Source organism: Aythya ferina (genome assembly GCF_964211825.1).
Source record: "Aythya ferina genome assembly, chromosome: 24".
Taxonomy (NCBI): Eukaryota; Metazoa; Chordata; class Aves; order Anseriformes; family Anatidae; genus Aythya; species Aythya ferina.
In genome coordinates this window covers 4,605,025-4,621,753 of record NC_140322.1, presented here as the reverse complement: position 1 = coordinate 4,621,753, position 16,729 = coordinate 4,605,025, and the positions used below count along the sequence as shown (strand labels likewise).

Here is a 16,729-nt window from a genome sequence, read left to right as displayed (position 1 = left end):
GAGCTCTTTGTGAAAGTGCCCAAGTGATCCAGTGCTGGATCGCTGGTCAAGGCAGGGCTGCGTCCCTGAAATCGTACACACCCATGGAGGGAATTTCTTTTTTGGGAAGAGAACAATCTCTCCTCTTGTTGCTTGCCTGGACAAGCATCTGCCAGTTGGCTCTTCCCCGGGATCTTGATGGAACTATTTCTGTTTTCTGGTAGGTAGGCTTCATACCTTGTTTTCTGGTAGGAAGCCTTCGTACCTGTCTTCCCTGTTGGCTCTTTTCATCTCAGAATTCATTGTAAACTCTGCAGATCCACTTTGCTTACAGGCATTCGCTTACATTCCTGCTGATTACGGGTAGTTCTTGCCTGTGAGAGCTGTGGAAACGTCAATTCATCAAAGAACCAGTGCTTACATGGTCACCTCAGCACTAAGAATTTTTCACACCCTTTTAATCCAAGTGTATTCCATCTATCAGCGTGACTTCTATTTGAGCAAAGCTCTTCAAGCTCTGTTGCTCTTACACATTTTCCCTCTTCTGCCTTCTCCTTGCCTGGAATCATTGGTCCCCAGTGGCACCGGGAGAAGCTTTAAGTAGCAACACGAGCAGGCTTGTGTTCTCTCTGTGTAGGCAGTCTGTCTGCCAAATTCCAGCCAGGACCATCCAACATCCCCTATCAGTCTGCAGGGAGCAATCAGATATAAATGAAAAATTTCAGTCATCTCAACAGAATGAGTGCAAGTACTGGTAAGGAGACTATGAAAATGCTTTTAAACAAGAAGCAAAGTGACTCGTATCTCAGTGTTTTCGATTGCCTGGTGCCTTGTTTGCTTTTTTTTTTCTCTCTTAAATGGCGCGTACAGGAATGAATTGATCAAACCAGTGCACACAAACGGTGCCCCAAAGTGCAGAATATGAATGACGTTTGCATAAGTGCCCTGTGCACAATTTGCACGTCAGAGAACTTGAGCGAAGTATGCATTGGGATAGCACAGATGCCTGGTAATGGGGATTACTGCAACCGTGTTTTGTTAAAATATTCAACATAAATTAAATTGCATTAGGAAAAAGCCAAACATTAGTAGAAAGTAAACAGTATACTGGAGATTCTCCTTGTATTTTCATGCTTTCATTCAGAAGCAAGATGGATATATACTCCTTGCTAGATTCAGAAATAATTGTTTCTATTTTCCCATCAATAATGCTATTTTTAAAGACTGCCTATGAAAGATTTTTTCCTATGTACAAAGTGTAGATAAAGACTGAAGTTTTAAAACTTAACCAACTGTATTTAAAGTATACAAACAAAGTGGGCTCATCTGACATTTGCTTTTCAAGTTAGAGGGTTACTAGGAATAAAGAAATATAAAAAGATCTGTAATTGTGTCCTGGCTATAGCCTTGAGATTATATCTTCTTTAATACTTTCACAGAGGGCAGAGCGTCTCTGAAATTAAAATACTACAGATAAAAGTGGTTTTTCTTTAATGAGGTGGTACACTCTTTCTGCATGCCAGTGTACCGATAATAATTACTTCCCTCACAATGGGGTACTGAGGCTCACTGAAAGTTTGTAAAGGACTTTGACAGAACTCCTTGCATGAAAGGTGTTTAAGAAGTACAAAGTTCTAACATTTTACTTTAATAGTTTTCTTTTTCTTTGCTTCTGCAGTGTCCAAAGACAACTTGCCCTATTCTGTTTTCCAAACCCGTGGTCAAATGGATTGCTTTGCGAATGGAAAGTTTTGCACTCAGACAGGCTCTCAGCAGCACAGGGACAGGTAAATAAACCCCAGCTTCTTCTTCTTCTGTGTTTAAAACTGCTTAGGGATAACTTTGTGCTAGAGAGAAGCATTGCTGTGAAGGTAATGAAGTCCTCAGAGCAAGTGTTAACATGGCATGGCAGAAGCAGGGCTGCCTGCAAAGCTCTGCTGGTGACCTTCCTGTTACCCTTGAGGCTCTCAAGCCAAACTGAGGAGAGCTTTTTTCTGGATATCAATCCTAATTTCTCAACCTGCATAAGTTCTCATTTTGTGCTTGGTGCCTCAGTTCCCTCTCCTGTAGATAAGGATGATGTCCTGTTTTCCACAGAGCTGTAAAAAGGCAGTATTAAAAACCCTCTGGAGCTGCTTTGGTAGCGATAGCTATTCAGGTACTTTCAAGTATTTTAAGAGATAAATATACGGCAAATCTTGCAAACATGTTTCATTTCTTTAGGTTCGCAGCAACCTCATTCTGCCAAACAGGTACAGAGACATTGGGAATCCTGCAGAAATATTACTGGTCTTTTAATTTGTTTTTGTTTTCAATTTTGAATATATAGTGATACCAAAGACATTCCAGATGATTGCAGAAACAGGGGAAATAGCAGAAATCCTAATGTCAGCATTGGCTGTCAGGTGAATGAGGTTGACAGACCTGCCAAACGTCTCCGAAGGAAGAGAAGACTGCTTCTGGAGTCTGAGGATGATGAGGAAAATGCAGATGAGGATGAGGTAAATAAGGCCATATGTATTTACTTTAACAAGAACTGTAAAGAGCATGTAGAAGTCTGTGGCTTCACTGTGCAAGGAAAACTGAGCCAAGGGAGGTTGTTCTGTACCCATGAGAATGGTCTGGGTCTGATTCTGATTTTACCTCAGGAATGAGAATATCTGTTCTGAAATCTGAGGAGTCGTATTGGTGAATAGCTCGTGTGAAGTCACAGTCAAGATTTCAGGCAGTAATGTAATATAGACGTAGCTATAGCCCTGTGCACTGAGCTTATTTCCCAATAAGAGTACATGCCCTCCCAAATATTACACCTAACTACAGTCAAGAAATACTACGTGAGGCTGAAGATTAGTGTCAAACAGCAGAGTTTGATTGCTTTTTATAATGTGCTTGTATGTACATTCTCTACACCACTAGAAACATGTATTAATGGTGTACGCATAGAAGTACCTCAGTCCTGATCTCAGCTTTTCTTAATATTCATTAAGCATCCTACTCCTTTGTGCAAGTCTGCACTCTGCTGCCATGTGCACAGTCTCACACCTGAACCGTTACATTTATGTTCATGAATTGCACTTGTTTTTCTAATGGAGAGCCACTGGGGTAGGTGGTTGGTGGTAATGCAAGCTGAAATTTCTGATGTCATGAAATTTCTGATGATTAATTCATTTTATCGCTCAGTTTTTCTCTGTGATGCATATGAGAGAGATTTCAGTATATATGTTTGCAGAAGTCCTTGCCCTCCGTCTCTTCCCTTTCTCCTCTTCCTCATTTGAAACTGCCCCACTCTCTCTTCTAGGGCGTGCTTTGGCAGGCAGCTTTGCATTTCACATTTTGCCCTTTTTGTTCTACTTCAAGAAATGACAACCGTGGGTGAATTAATGAGCTTGACATAGAACTTTGAATGGCAATCTGGCTTGGAATGTGACACAGGGAGATATTTTCTGGGGTGTTCATCTATGGCAATAGTTCCTTGAAGCATCTGCTTCTTTCAGGGCTTCATAAGTGATTTTTTTTTCCTGTATCCATTCCCTGGCATAGATGGACATAAGAACCCCTGAAAGGAAAATGGAGCATTACAGTGAGGTTGCTTATGTGAGCAGTAAATCCAGCACTGCAGAAGGCAAATCCTGTGTATTGTAATGGAGGTTTAGGGCTCGTACTGCTCTTCAATGGCCATGTTTAAATGAACTTCAGTAGCATATTAATTAATTTGTAAAGTATTTTGGGATACTGCAGGATCAAAGTTATTTATGTAACGTACCCTACTAATGCTCTTGCAGGGTTATTCAAAGGGAAATAATGCTAGCTAATAGTCCTGTTAGTTACATGTTACATCCTTATTGTACCTGCATTGTGAGATGATCAGAGGGAGGAAACAACAATATTGCTAAACTTTTTTTTAACGTATCTGTGTCTAGGAGAAGAATAAATCAAATAATATGAAAAGCCGCAGAAACACTAAACCAATAAAACAAGGTGAGCTAAGCTCATAGTCTCTTTTCTTTAATGTTTATAGATTATTTTACTAGCTATTATAAAGTGAATAATAGTAAACAGAAGAAGAAAGGACAGTAGAGCTCATTTCACATTCAGAATAGCTTATTAGGTACATAACCCTCTTACCACAGTCAGTCTTCTGAAATGTATTAGCAAGAATATGCTAGATTTGCCTGCATGTTGGGCACAGCGTAGAGGATCTGGAAGGAGACAGCCTGATCCAAAGCTCGCTGAAGCCGATAAGAATCTTTGTTTCCATTGACTTTGGAGAGCTTCATAGCCACAAATGACAAATAGAACATAAATTGTAAGCAACATGAGATTGATGGCAAACTTTTGGGTTAAATTGGTTGCATACCTTAAAGGAGTTAGCATAACCAGGGGGGATTTTTAATATGCATTTAAAATGTAATTTATTGTGTGTATGACCGTGGTTCTGCTAAAACGAATCCAAGCACCTGCCAAGTTGTCTTCATCATGTATGTACTGGTAGCTGCCTCTGTAGTAGATGCACTGTGGTATTAGCAGGTTATAAATATGTAAGTTCATATCTGTACATACAAAAAATCTTGTGAATTGAATGAAAATTCACTTGTTTTTTCATTGTTTTGTTTTAGGTTTATTTCAGCTGCAGTTATATGCCTCTGTGCTGTCATTTAGTTCATATCTAACCCCTTATTTCTCTGTGAATTATCTGAAGTAATCATTTTCCACTATTTTAAGTTATTATATCTTGTCGAAACTTTACCGTGGCAGCTTTCCATGGGTAGCTTCCAGCAATTTGGGTGCCACAATTCATTTGACCTGCGATGCGATAAATTTTTGCTAATAAGGAATGAGCACGGTTGTCCTACTGTTGGAATTCATACCTTTCCTCAAAAGTTGGGTAACACTGCCTCCTCTGGGGTACTGCAGCAAAACAGCATTGGCGGAGCTGAGCTCAGAGCTGCCTCCTTATTTGCTGTAAAAGTAACTCTGCACCTGATTGGAAAGCAGCGCCGCTGCCTGGAGCTGCTCCGGGTGCTGTAAAAATGATTTGCAGGAATGGGAGGAGAAAGAGGAGAGAGGGAAAAATGGGAGATGTCTGGGAGAAACACTCATTTTTGTTTTTGTTTTTGATTAGTTGTTCCTGCAAAGAAGAAGGTATGGAACTGGGTTTCCTACTTAGAAGAGGAACGGATGCCAGCTGCTCCCCTAAAACTGTTCAGAGAGGTTGGCAGCTTTTTCAGCTCTTTCATTGTTTTTCTCAGGAAGCCTCCCAGAATTACTAACTCAATGCAAGTAGAATGTGAGACTATCCTCAAACCAGCAGTTATATTTATTAGCTATTTACTGCAAGCAGGCAGTGAAAACCTCATGTTTGTTTCCAGCCCTGAAGCACTGTGGAAACAAACATCTACCCTGTGAGTCTCATCCAAAACCAGCGCTGTAAAAACCACGGATTGAATCCCACTCACAAATAAACAATGACTGTGTCGGTCTGCTTTGGGTAGCTCAGAATAAATTGGCTGTTAGGCAATCTCTAAGCAACATCATAGAGGAACAGTTTAATGTCTTTCATATGTCCTGTGTTTCATCTGTGTCTGTACTACGCCCCTTCCAGCCTTCCTATGTAGAAAACTGTAAGTCAGCTAGCTCTGAGAGTGTCAGAGATTACCTCAGTGAGAAGTAATCGTTAGAAGGGAAGCTGTGGTCATCCACAGTCTGGTGCACTGAAGTTAGGAGAAGATGAATTTAGATGCGGGGAAGCTGCTTCTACATTCTGGTTCGGCAGCCCAAATTAAAAGTTCAACTCACAGTGAATTCTTCAAAGGAGAGAGCTGTTTGCACTGTCCAGGGTGAGATGAGAAGGAGAGGCAGTTAACTACAGCAGATGCAATAAGCTATTTGCAATTGCAGTTAAAATTTCTGCTTAAGCCTTTGCTATACTTCAGATGCTTAATTTGGATTCAGATTGCAAATAAATTAATAACACAAATGCTTTCTGGAATGGCTGTGTAAATGGGCTCCAGATTAAACATTCTTTCTCCCTTCCACTATTTGAAGATGAGAAGTTACCTTTTGGGGAAGTCTGGACTGCTGACCTCGTGCTGACACAGGCAGAATGATTTTAGCTTTCCTGGCTGTTTGTTTCTGCCAGCCCTCCTACACTGGGCTGTGAAGGGGATTCTTTTGTGTTTGAATAGAGCTCATTTCTGCATCTGCTGAAAGATTTGTTCACAGTTAATTGCAACAGACTCATGGTTCAGTGTTTTTCAGAGATTAATTAGAATAACAAGTAAACCTGAAATATGGTGATCATGCTGTTATTGATCTCTGTACCTGAGCCTGTCTATTAAAGCAGCAATCATTTAGTGATAGAATTTTCTGCTCTGAGTTGAAAATTCAAAGCATATCTGATGAATGCTCTGCAATAGATTTTCTCTTTAGAAATTAAAAACAAATTTCTGTCTCTTTTTCCTCTCCCACACAGTATCAATCATTCCCACAAGGCCGAAATGGATTTAAAGTTGGAATGAAATTGGAAGGGCTGGACCCTGAGCACCCATCTCGATTCTGTGTTCTTACAGTGGCTGAGGTAGTTGCTATTCCTATCTTTGATTCCAAAAATCCCGTTTATATTTAGGATACTTTTTCAATAAAAACTAGGAACATGGGAATAGTTGTATTTTAATTAATTAATGATTAGGAGGATTTCAAAGTGACACTGGAGGAATATGGTTATGTGGTTAAGAATCCATGAAATCCCACTTTTGTAGGATTTTGTGCTCAGACTTTTGCAACTGTATTTCATAATAATAATAAACCTTTTAATTCCATGCAATGAATGAACGTGAAAAGAACAATGCTATTAGGCCCCGAGACTTAGTATATATCAGCAAGTGGAAACGCTATGTTTCTTCAATTCTGTGAAATCTGTGTCGAGCTGACGTAGATATAAGTGTTCTCCTGCTGCATTTGCACTCTGGATGTTGCAGCACAGGAATATGTGGGGTATGGAATAAAAACAAGTCCACTGAAGTTACACTGACTGGTTCTGTTGTCAGCTCTTTGAAGTGAGGAAAGAAGACCATGGAAACTGGGAGATGTAAATCAGGAAAAATAAAAGTAGGCTTTTGAGAAATAGACCAGGTCTTACACTTTTATCTATAAATCAAAATACAGGAAAAACATTGTGTTAGTATTTTTCTTAAGGCTCTGTATGACGATGTTGTACAATCCCTGCTTATAGGTACAAGGGTATAGAATGCGATTACATTTTGACGGTTATCCGGAGTGCTATGACTTCTGGGTTAATGCTGATTCCTCAGACATCCATCCTGTTGGCTGGTGTGAAAAAACAAGCCATAAGCTGCTCCCTCCTAAAGGTACGGACAAAAATAAAATGGTGTGCAAGACGCCATAAATTCTACTAAGAGCTAGTTGTCCTGGCTGTGCATGTTTCATTTTTAGTATGATTTCATTATCGAACTCGATCTGAGTGGCTTAAAGGGAAGAGGTGTAATTAACATAGTGAATCACAAAAAGAACATAACAACTTCCTTTTGATGTTCCCAAAGATTGACGTTGTTAGTCAAATTAGAAACTCTTTATTGGGTGAGCAAAGGAGTTTCTTTGGAGTTCAGAACTTTATTCTTCCTGGCATTCAATTTCCTAGAAATGTTTGAAGGTTGAGATTAATGACTGGACATTATACTGAAAAAGAGAGAGATGTTTTAGCCGAAATGCATAACCCCTGAAGATTGTAGAAGGGCAGTTATCATGCAAAGTTCATATTCTTCCCAGGTAATTTCCATTTCTGAAAAACCAATCTGAATGTAATGGGTTTGTGTAAAACAATCTTTTTATCTCTCATTCTAGGTTTCAAGGAGGGAGAATTTAATTGGGCTTCCTATTTGAAGAATTGCAAAGCTCAAGCAGCTCCAAAAAGCCTTTTTAAGACCCTCAGCACTGTAAGTGGTGATATTGAATACAAGATGTTTTCAAATCAGGTCTGATGCTAAGCAAGTTTTGACCAGAATATTTACATGTTTTTAATATGCTCATGTCAGAGGTACAGCCACGGTACAATCAGATGCAAGCTATTTCCTGCTGTGATTTATTTGTAAGATGGAAGCTAGTACATTTTTTTTCCCTCCCCTAGTCACTGGCTTTCCAGGCAGAGAATTTGTATTTCCCTTCTTCCTTAATACTGGAGGAAAAGATTTACTCTACCATTTGTTAAATATATTACAACAGTCTGTTTTGCTGTGTCCCTGCAGTCAAGATATTTGTGTCACTTTCCTCTAATTTAATCATTTCCAAAATAATTTCTGGTTTCCAGCAGCATGCTCATGTGCGCCATGGGATTTATTATGAGGCCATGGATCTTGAGTATTTTTCATCCTTCACCCACTGTTGTTTTCCTTTGTTAGCTTCAGTTTGTTTATAACGCTGCTTCCCATTCTGTGTCACTGAAATGACATAAAGTCCACAGCCTGGTGGATTTGGTGCTGCCAGTGGACAGAGCACTGTCTGCAGAGGGATCAGGGCCCAACCAAGTAGATTTTTGTCTGGATACTCTCCAACTTTTCCACTAATAAGAGAGAACCATCAGTGCTCATGCTTATCCTCAGCCAGTACTTAGCAGCACAAAACTGTGCATAGAATCACAGAATGGTTTGGTTTGAGATCTGTATTGTTGTATACCTGGAGATTCAGTTACTCAGGCTGCACCAGCTCTTTTTCAGAAATAGTAACGTTTATTGCCAGAAAACATGAAAATCTCGTCTGTAGCCCTCTTGCTGGTGGCTTGTGTTTTGGTCTGTGGGTTTCAGGGTTACAACCTGCAACTAATGAGTTTATAACAGTGATTTAAATGGTGTGGGCTAGAATGTGGCTGATTTCCCTTTCCTGATGTCCTGTTCCTCAGCCTGTCACACCATCTGGTTTTCGTCTGGGAATGAAGCTAGAGGCAGTGGACAAGAAGAATCCGTCACTGATGTGTGTTGCAACCATCACTGACATGGTGGATAACCGCCTGCTAATTCATTTTGATAACTGGGATGAGAATTATGACTACTGGTAAAGAGAATCTATTCCTAATATATATCTGCAAGTAGACCGTGGTTTATTGCACTCTGTCACTAACATCTCATATTTTAAGTGTAGTCATTAAAGTTGGGATCTTAAATTAGCTTTCAAATATCCGAGTAATTGTTTGGGGTTTTTTACTAAGTGACACTGCCCAGTAGTTTCCCCTGCTGTTTGTGTACTCTTCAGCTGGCTCCGTGCAAAGTCAGTGGGATTAACCTGAACTGCTAGAGCAGCCTTTGAGGAAACGCAGCTGGTGACTGGGGGCCAGGTTAGGAACTGTTCATGTTATCCTCTGGCAGAACTGAAATAAAAAACAGTAAGCTCCACTGGTGACAAACACCTCTAATTAGTAACATCCTCTCCTCTAGAGCTAGTAATGGCTGTTGGCATGTTTCCCTGCAGACTTACGTTTGGAAGTAGGTAGTACTAAAGTCAGTAAAAATCTTCCCATTTGCTTCAGCAGAGTTTAGATAAGGCACTTCAAAAATAGAAGGGATTGCCAACATTTAGGCTTTGAAGTCCTGACCTGAACTACAATTGTTCTGCATCTGCATCTTGATCCCCACCCCTCATGCTGGGGCCAGGTGAAGTATTAGTTTAAAAACCATTTTTCCTCTTTGGCCCAGGTTTCCCAGCCCACATGAATGGAGAAACTTTCTTTGAATTTGCCTGTGAAAGCAACACGAGGCACATGCTTATCTACATAGCACTGATTCAATCAGTGTTCTGTGTTTTCTCCCTCACCTCCTTTTGTATGATTTTTTTTTTTTTCAGCATAGGTACGTCTCTGGTGCCAAGAGAGTCTTTTCTTTCTTTGCCATAAATATATCATCCAGAGCTTTGTAACACTGGTGTTTCGATTAGCAGGTCTTCAGATCTAGTTCCTTTGCCGCTGTAGCCCATGAAGCTTTGTTTCCATGCCATGTTTTGTTTGGAATTTGGAAATGTTAATAGGAAACACAAGCAAACAAAGCTTCAGAGCAGCATTTGGCTGAAAATACAGATTTTTTCCTCAGTCTGAAAGGCTGCTTTGGTCCCTTCCTTAGAGCAGATGTGACAAAAGGGGCTGTCTCAAATGGACACATCCCCTCTTCTGGGAGCTCAAGAGGTGTATATATGCAATAAAATTGGGAACCAGGCAAACTACCAGTAGGTTTCAGCTGGAGTTAATGGGTAACATGTAGTTCTTGGTGAGATATTGAAAGTCATTGCCCCTTCTTCCAAAGTTTGGGTTTCAGTTAGGGACAAAAGTTTGGTTTTCGTTTGTTTGCTTCCTTTATATTTCAGCTTGGATGGTCCAGGGTGATGTGTGGTTTGTATGGCCCATGGGGGGAGCTTTTTGGTTGTTGTTTTTTAAAGCAACAGACATCTTTTGGGGCAGCTTGAATGCCTTGAAAACTTGGCTTTATAAATTCTGACGAGGTAATGCTTGTCTTTTACACCGTGATCACACCCACTGAAAGCATCTGCTACCCTAGCAAAAGCGTATCAGACAGCATCTGAAATTCTTTTTTTTCTTTTTGCTTTAAAACTGACTGATGCCAACTTCTCTTTGATTCAGGTGTGAAGCTAGCAGCCCATATATTCGTCCTGTTGGCTATTGCCAAGAAACTGGAACCCCGCTGACAACACCACCTGGTATGTTGAAAGTGAGACTTATTTCCTGCCTCAGTCAAAAAACCTGCAGGCTTTATCTTCCACATAATTACGTATTTGCAAGATTTACAGGAATTTACAGATTCCATTCAGTATTCTTTACCGACTGAACAATGTTATTGTTCATACTTTTTGCACTGCAGTTTATTTTGTTTTACAGCTCTTTCAAGCAAAGGAACAAGGTTTGGTAATTTGCAATTGAATTTGATTTCAGAAGGGAAAGAAATTTGAAGTATTTTCAGAATTTCCTCTAAGGTGAGTTGGAAGAAAGAGGAATCGGTATTAGGATTTTATAGATAATGGGATGGAATTTCTGAAAATGAAGGAATAACTGAAGCCACATCGCCTTCTGCTGCACTGGAATTCAGTAAATGAGGAGAATGTTGGGCAAATGAAAAAGGACAGAACCTACAGGAAAACAAGTGTTGTTTTCAGGCAATGCAAGTGCTTATTCACCTTAAAAATAATAAAAAAATAATGTCTGCTGTTTGCTAGATTGACAGCCCTGGAGTGAGAAATTCTGTAATTACTGCATATCAAGTTTAGTAGAGTGGGTAGCACTACAAGCTGCCTCTGCAGTGGAAGAATTAGCCGTAGTGCCTTTTACTGTAGATGCTAAAGGGGTTATAGACCCTTATTCTTCAGCAGCACCACCTCTGTTCCTGCTTCTGGAAAGTACAACAAGGCTGTGGCGTGCAGCTCCCCTACTCACATTGTGATTGCCTGTGCCCCTAAGAGAATCTGCAGTCAATTCTCATTTCTCTGCTGAAAGATTTATGTGCAGCAATTTGCAGACTGTCCTATGCAATTAGTGATCGGGTCCTCCTGCCAAAAGGGAACAATATTGAGGCTAAAAAGAATACTGAAATAGGGAGGAAAAGAAGGTAGAGCAGTTTCTTAAACGTAGCTTAGGAGTTGCTGCCAGAGAGATGCATCCTGTTGTCGTTAGAGTAGCACAGCCATGTAGGTGTCTGGGTAGGTAGGTAATGGTGACAGAGCCTCTTGCTTCAAGACTGCTAATTTTATTCAGCTATGGGTGAGTAGGTAGGAGGAGATGAGAAGTTCCTGCAATCTGGCAGGCACTCACACATAGGATGGTTAATAAAATAGGAAATTAATTTAGTGATGCCATTGCACATCACAGAATCCTCTGACTAGCTCTTAATTGGCAGCTTTCTCTAGAGAGTAAGAATTGATTAAGCTGTACAGAAACAAACTCTTCAGGTTTTTCAGGTCAGGGTTAAAGGCCTGTGTAGAAGCTCAGGAAACTTGCAGTGCTGTTGTGTGTGCTGTAAGTGATGTGTATGAACAACACTTCCCAGTGCCATCCTTTAAAAGTGCTAAGTTAACATAATAACCGTGTGCTACATAGCTGCTTTTCTGTTATTTATAACAATAGCTGGGTTTTTCTTACTTAAATATTAATTCTCCATGTTTTTCAGGATACAAGGATCCTAAAGCCTTCTCATGGGAGAAATACTTGGAAGAAACTAATTCCCAGGCAGCTCCAGCAAGAGCATTCAAACTGGTTGGTTAATCTCTTTGATTTTCTTAGGTCAGAAGAGTAGGGGAAACTTCTGTTATCTACCCTTTCTTTCTAGATGTTGTATTTGGTGGTGGTTCACCATGTCTGTGCTAAGAAAGTGAAGGCATGTTTTTTACTTTTACTGGAGCTGGCATTTTGCTCAAGGTCTGACTGGGTGGGCAGAGGGGTTCTCCCAGGTGAGGTGGGCAAGACTGGTGCTGGCTGAGGAGACTCCAGACACTCCCTTTGCTGGGATCAGAACTGAGTATCACCGGTCTGCAACTTGGGATATTTGGTGAGGAAGGGAGGAGAAGCAGTGGTATGTGTGTATGTGTTTGAAGGGAAAGAGATGTCTGGAATTCCTCTCATTGGTTGGTCTCCCCCACATTAAATTTTAAAAACTCCTCTGAAATATTTTCCCCTTGAAGTTGTGTAAATCCCCTTTTCCCCTGGTTGGTGAGGATAAAATGAAGGTAGAGTGAAAAGTTCCTGTTGAGAACTAGCATGTTCTGATACTGATCGTGGTTCTTCTCCGGGGGAGCCAGCTGTGCCCTCTGCAGGAATAAGCGTACTGCCAGGTGATGGAGCATCTCTGCCAGACTCCTAGAATGGAGTAAGACCATCTGAAGATTCTCAGATTCTCTCAGCCATGGGAGCCTGAGCTTCATTTTTTTACAGTGGAGTTCAGTGCATTTATCTGGAAGCTCACTGTGAGCAGAAATGCAACAAAAGCCTTTAAAATAACTTCATAAATAAATTCTGAAGTTGCTTTTTTTATTTCTTAGCAGTGTCTTCCATGGCGCTGGTTCACATTGCTAAACTTTGCGGTGTGTTTAAAAACTTTCCTGTGGCATCATGATATTTGCCTTGAATCCTTTTGATAAAGTTAGACTTGCAGGTTAATACCTGCTGCCCTCCCTTACATTTTGTGGGTAAGGTCTTTGGGCCTGAGGAGGAAAAGCAATCAAGGAGGCCTCAGATAAGGGAGGTAAAAATCCAGCCAAGCAGGGCTGATAATTGCTAGATTTCAGCAGGTGTCCATTTGAAATTGTTGTAGGTTGTCAAGGCGGGTGTCACGTAATAGGAGGAGGCTGGGTTTGCCTCTTTAGAGAGCTGTGAGGCCACAGCTGGAGCTATCTGCAGCACAGTGGAACTCCAAAGCATCCCTTGGATTAAGGTTTTCCAGAGCTGGGCAGGCAGCATCTTCGATCACGAAGCGCAGCATGCGAAGCACCTCGGAGGCAGTGTGCTGGATAATGAGTGAGGCTTGTCAGTAGGACGCGTTTGTTACCCCCAGCGTAGGCTCAGCCTTTTTCTGAGCTGCATTTGCAAAATCCCAACAGTGCTGGAAAATGGGGAATTTCAGAATACAAGAGAGAAGGAATGCAGCAACTGGTCTTCTGCACGATAGAGGAACAACAGAACTGGTGCTGTAGAGACAAATGTTTTGGAAAGGTGATAAAACTCTCCATGACAAAAAAAACAGTGGAGTGCAGCCTACTTAAAACTGCCACTCTCCAGTCCTCAGTAATCTATCATTACAGCATTGCTTCCTCAGATTTTCAGAATATAAAATGTGTTGAGAAATGTCACCTGAAGATAATAGGGCTTTGCTCAGTACAGAGAGCCTTTTTAATGTGGATACTCCCTCTTTTGGATTCTTCCAAAATGAAGCATCTTCCCAAGGGGGAATGTAAGTGCCTTGTCTGACTCTCTTCCTGTTTTTCATCAATTTCTGCAGCCATTGCTTCATTCGTCCAGATATCTGGCTTTGAGAGAATGGTTGAAGGGCCAATTCTGGCTCTCATGAAACTTTGGAGTCTAAATTAGCATCCAAGACTCTTCTATGAAAATGAGGCAGAAAAAAATTGCATTTGATATAACAACGGTTAATAGAACTCTTCCAGGATCAAACCTTGTTATTTTTCTGGCATGGTTGGTCTGAAGTGCAAATACATGGCACAGTTATTGATTTTTGTATTATTATTATTATTTTTCCAGCTAGCAATTACAGGAAATCAGTACATAAAAATACGGGTTGAGAGCCAGAACTGGCATTTCTCACTGAATTATTTTTTAACAGTTTTCAAGAGCTAATGTATGTAGTCTGGAGACACTGATCATCAGCGCAAATAGTAGATCTTGTATCTGGATTTCTGCCTTTTCCTCCACCCAGAAACACAGGAGGAGACAGCTTCATTGTCAGCAGCACTATTTCAACCCATTGTCTTGGGATGTCAAAAACATTCAGAAGCTATTCCAGAAAGGCAGTGACCCTTCAACAAGACTCAAATAGACTCCTCTTCTGGGCAGCGTTTTGTTCTCTAGCACTCACTCTTTCCCCAAGAAAGTCAGGCAATGTTGGCTGGCTCAGTAAGACACTCTTAAAACTAAATGCAGTTTAGATTGCTTGGCTTGTGATGTACCACGTGGCTGGAAGCCTGCGGATAAAAGCTTGTATCCAGGTGAAAAGACTGAAGGGAAACTCGAGGTTTGGAGTCTGTAATCCCCTCATCTCAGAAGTGACCTCCCTCCCTGTACCCAGCTGCTGACAGTGAAAAGGGTAAGGAAGATTGCGAGGAAAGAGTGATGATATTAATCTTTTTGTTAACCTGATCTTGTTCAAAGACATGATTTAGAACTGTCATCTCCCCTGACCTTTGTGTGCAGAAGTGAAGAGGGGTGTGTTTTCAATGAGTACCCAGTGCTCTGTAACCCCCAGATGAGGAGTTCAGAGGAGGAATTCACAGTCCTTCAAAAATAAATGGAAAACAAATTGGTAAACACTGTCTGTTACATAGAGGTTTACATCCACAGCTGCTGCAGAGGGCACACGTCACGTCAAAGGGCATCCTGGAATCTTTACAAAGTACTTCAACCACCGGGGTTTGAGGCAAATGGTAAATGAGCAACTGTGGGCATGAGACTCCTGTGGCTGGAACTGCTCTCATGTCCCAGCGCTGTTCCCCAGTGCCACAGTTTTCAACAACTGATAACGAGCAGGTGCAGTTATCATAAGAAGCAGATGGCAATTACTCTTTTGACCCATGGGCTCCTGGTCCTGCACCATTGTTGCATGAGAGAGGCTTAAGCCCAGGCTCAAAGCAAAGAACTGAAATACCTCCGGTTGTCTTGGAAGTGGGGATTTTTGTATCCTCTTTACTCTGGGAAGGAAGAGGAGTGTCTGGAATTGCCAGGTTACAGTTAAGGCAAAATGTGTTTGTCAGAGGAAGAATTTGGCAGTGCACTGAAGTGAAGCCACTTGTTTCCCAGCCCAAGCACCAAATGAAGATAACTCTGTTAGTGTCCAGAAGCAGAGGTGGCTGCATCTGATGCTCAGAATGATGCTCTGTAATGTAGTGAAGGGAGGTGTCCCACAGCAGCATTTCAGGCTTTCTGATGTGAGACAGAAGCAAGCTGGCCAGCATCCTTGTCAAATGTGAGGTAATCTCTGCTGTGTTGAGCAGTTTTGCTGTCAAGACTGTTCAGTCTGTGTATTAGTGGAGCTTGTGGTCGTATTTGGTCTTTTCTCTTCTGTCAAGGAAGAGCCTCTTGCACTGACTGAGATGTTCCTCTGCCGTGGGAAAGCTCAGGCTTCCCCTTGAGTAATTTTGGACTTCTGACAAATGGATAGCCTACTCCTTTAGAAAACTCTTACTTTAACCTCTGAAATAGTCTGCCATATGAGGTCAGGGGCCAAAGCTGCAAAAACATTTGACTGGTATATGAAAAATTCAGTGCATTTTATTCAGAGAAGGCAGCTAGTTGTGAATGCCCTGACTTTTTAGCATTCTGCTTACGATCTTATTTTACAGCGTCCTGCTCACGGATTCCAAGTTAATATGAAGTTAGAGGCTGTAGACAAAAGAAATCCCATCTTGATAAGAGTAGCAACGATAATTGACAAAGATGACCATCGTATTAAGGTATGACCTTGCTTTGAAGCGCAGAGCCTTTCTGCTGAGGAATGCAGTGATTGGCAGTACAAAAAAAATACCCGTTTGATATGAGAAGCAGCAAACACACACCTTACAGATGATCGAGCCTACAGGCCTGCCCAACTGGAAATGATTTCTGTTGTTTTGGCCTATTGAAATCTGATGGAATTGCCTGGTATTGTTAGTTACTGTTTTAATGTAACTATTTTGAAATAAGATTTGACAGAATGATTTTCCATCTCTTAGTGGTTTTTGTGTGATCTGTACGAGTGAAGGCAGCATTAATGTTCTGCTGGTGGGAAGCTACCTGACAATTTTTTTCTAACACACTTAAAAGAAAATCAAAAGCAAGTTAAGCCCTGATACATGTGGGAAGCAGCTTCATTCGCCAACCAATAAAAATTCATTACACAGATGCATTTTAGCTAATTATTTTCATGTTAATATATTACCAGAAATGTCCGTTGTGCACTGGCTTCTGAGAAATTAGTTATCAGTTGGCTAAAGTGGATCCTGCACTGATGGGGGCTTCTTGGCCACAGGTCTCCTTCCTGAA

At 41.1% G+C, this 16,729-nt stretch overlaps 1 protein-coding gene across 4 annotated transcripts in view; it reads left to right on the top strand.

Moving 5' to 3' along the window:
- Nucleotides 1-16,729, top strand: part of LOC311423459 (lethal(3)malignant brain tumor-like protein 4) — a 49,892-nt gene that overhangs the window by 14,592 nt on the left and 18,571 nt on the right. For all 4 annotated transcript variants that reach the window (XM_084497463.1, XM_084497465.1, XM_084497462.1 and 1 more), the window contains 11 exons: nucleotides 1,658-1,766; nucleotides 2,309-2,480; nucleotides 3,900-3,957; nucleotides 5,102-5,190; nucleotides 6,452-6,556; nucleotides 7,211-7,346; nucleotides 7,840-7,931; nucleotides 8,891-9,042; nucleotides 10,616-10,692; nucleotides 12,153-12,238; nucleotides 16,051-16,161. In XM_084497463.1, the coding sequence (XP_084353589.1) occupies nucleotides 1,658-1,766; nucleotides 2,309-2,480; nucleotides 3,900-3,957; nucleotides 5,102-5,190; nucleotides 6,452-6,556; nucleotides 7,211-7,346; nucleotides 7,840-7,931; nucleotides 8,891-9,042; nucleotides 10,616-10,692; nucleotides 12,153-12,238; nucleotides 16,051-16,161 (1,187 nt within the window). The remainder of the gene's footprint in view (nucleotides 1-1,657; nucleotides 1,767-2,308; nucleotides 2,481-3,899; nucleotides 3,958-5,101; nucleotides 5,191-6,451; nucleotides 6,557-7,210; nucleotides 7,347-7,839; nucleotides 7,932-8,890; nucleotides 9,043-10,615; nucleotides 10,693-12,152; nucleotides 12,239-16,050; nucleotides 16,162-16,729) is intronic.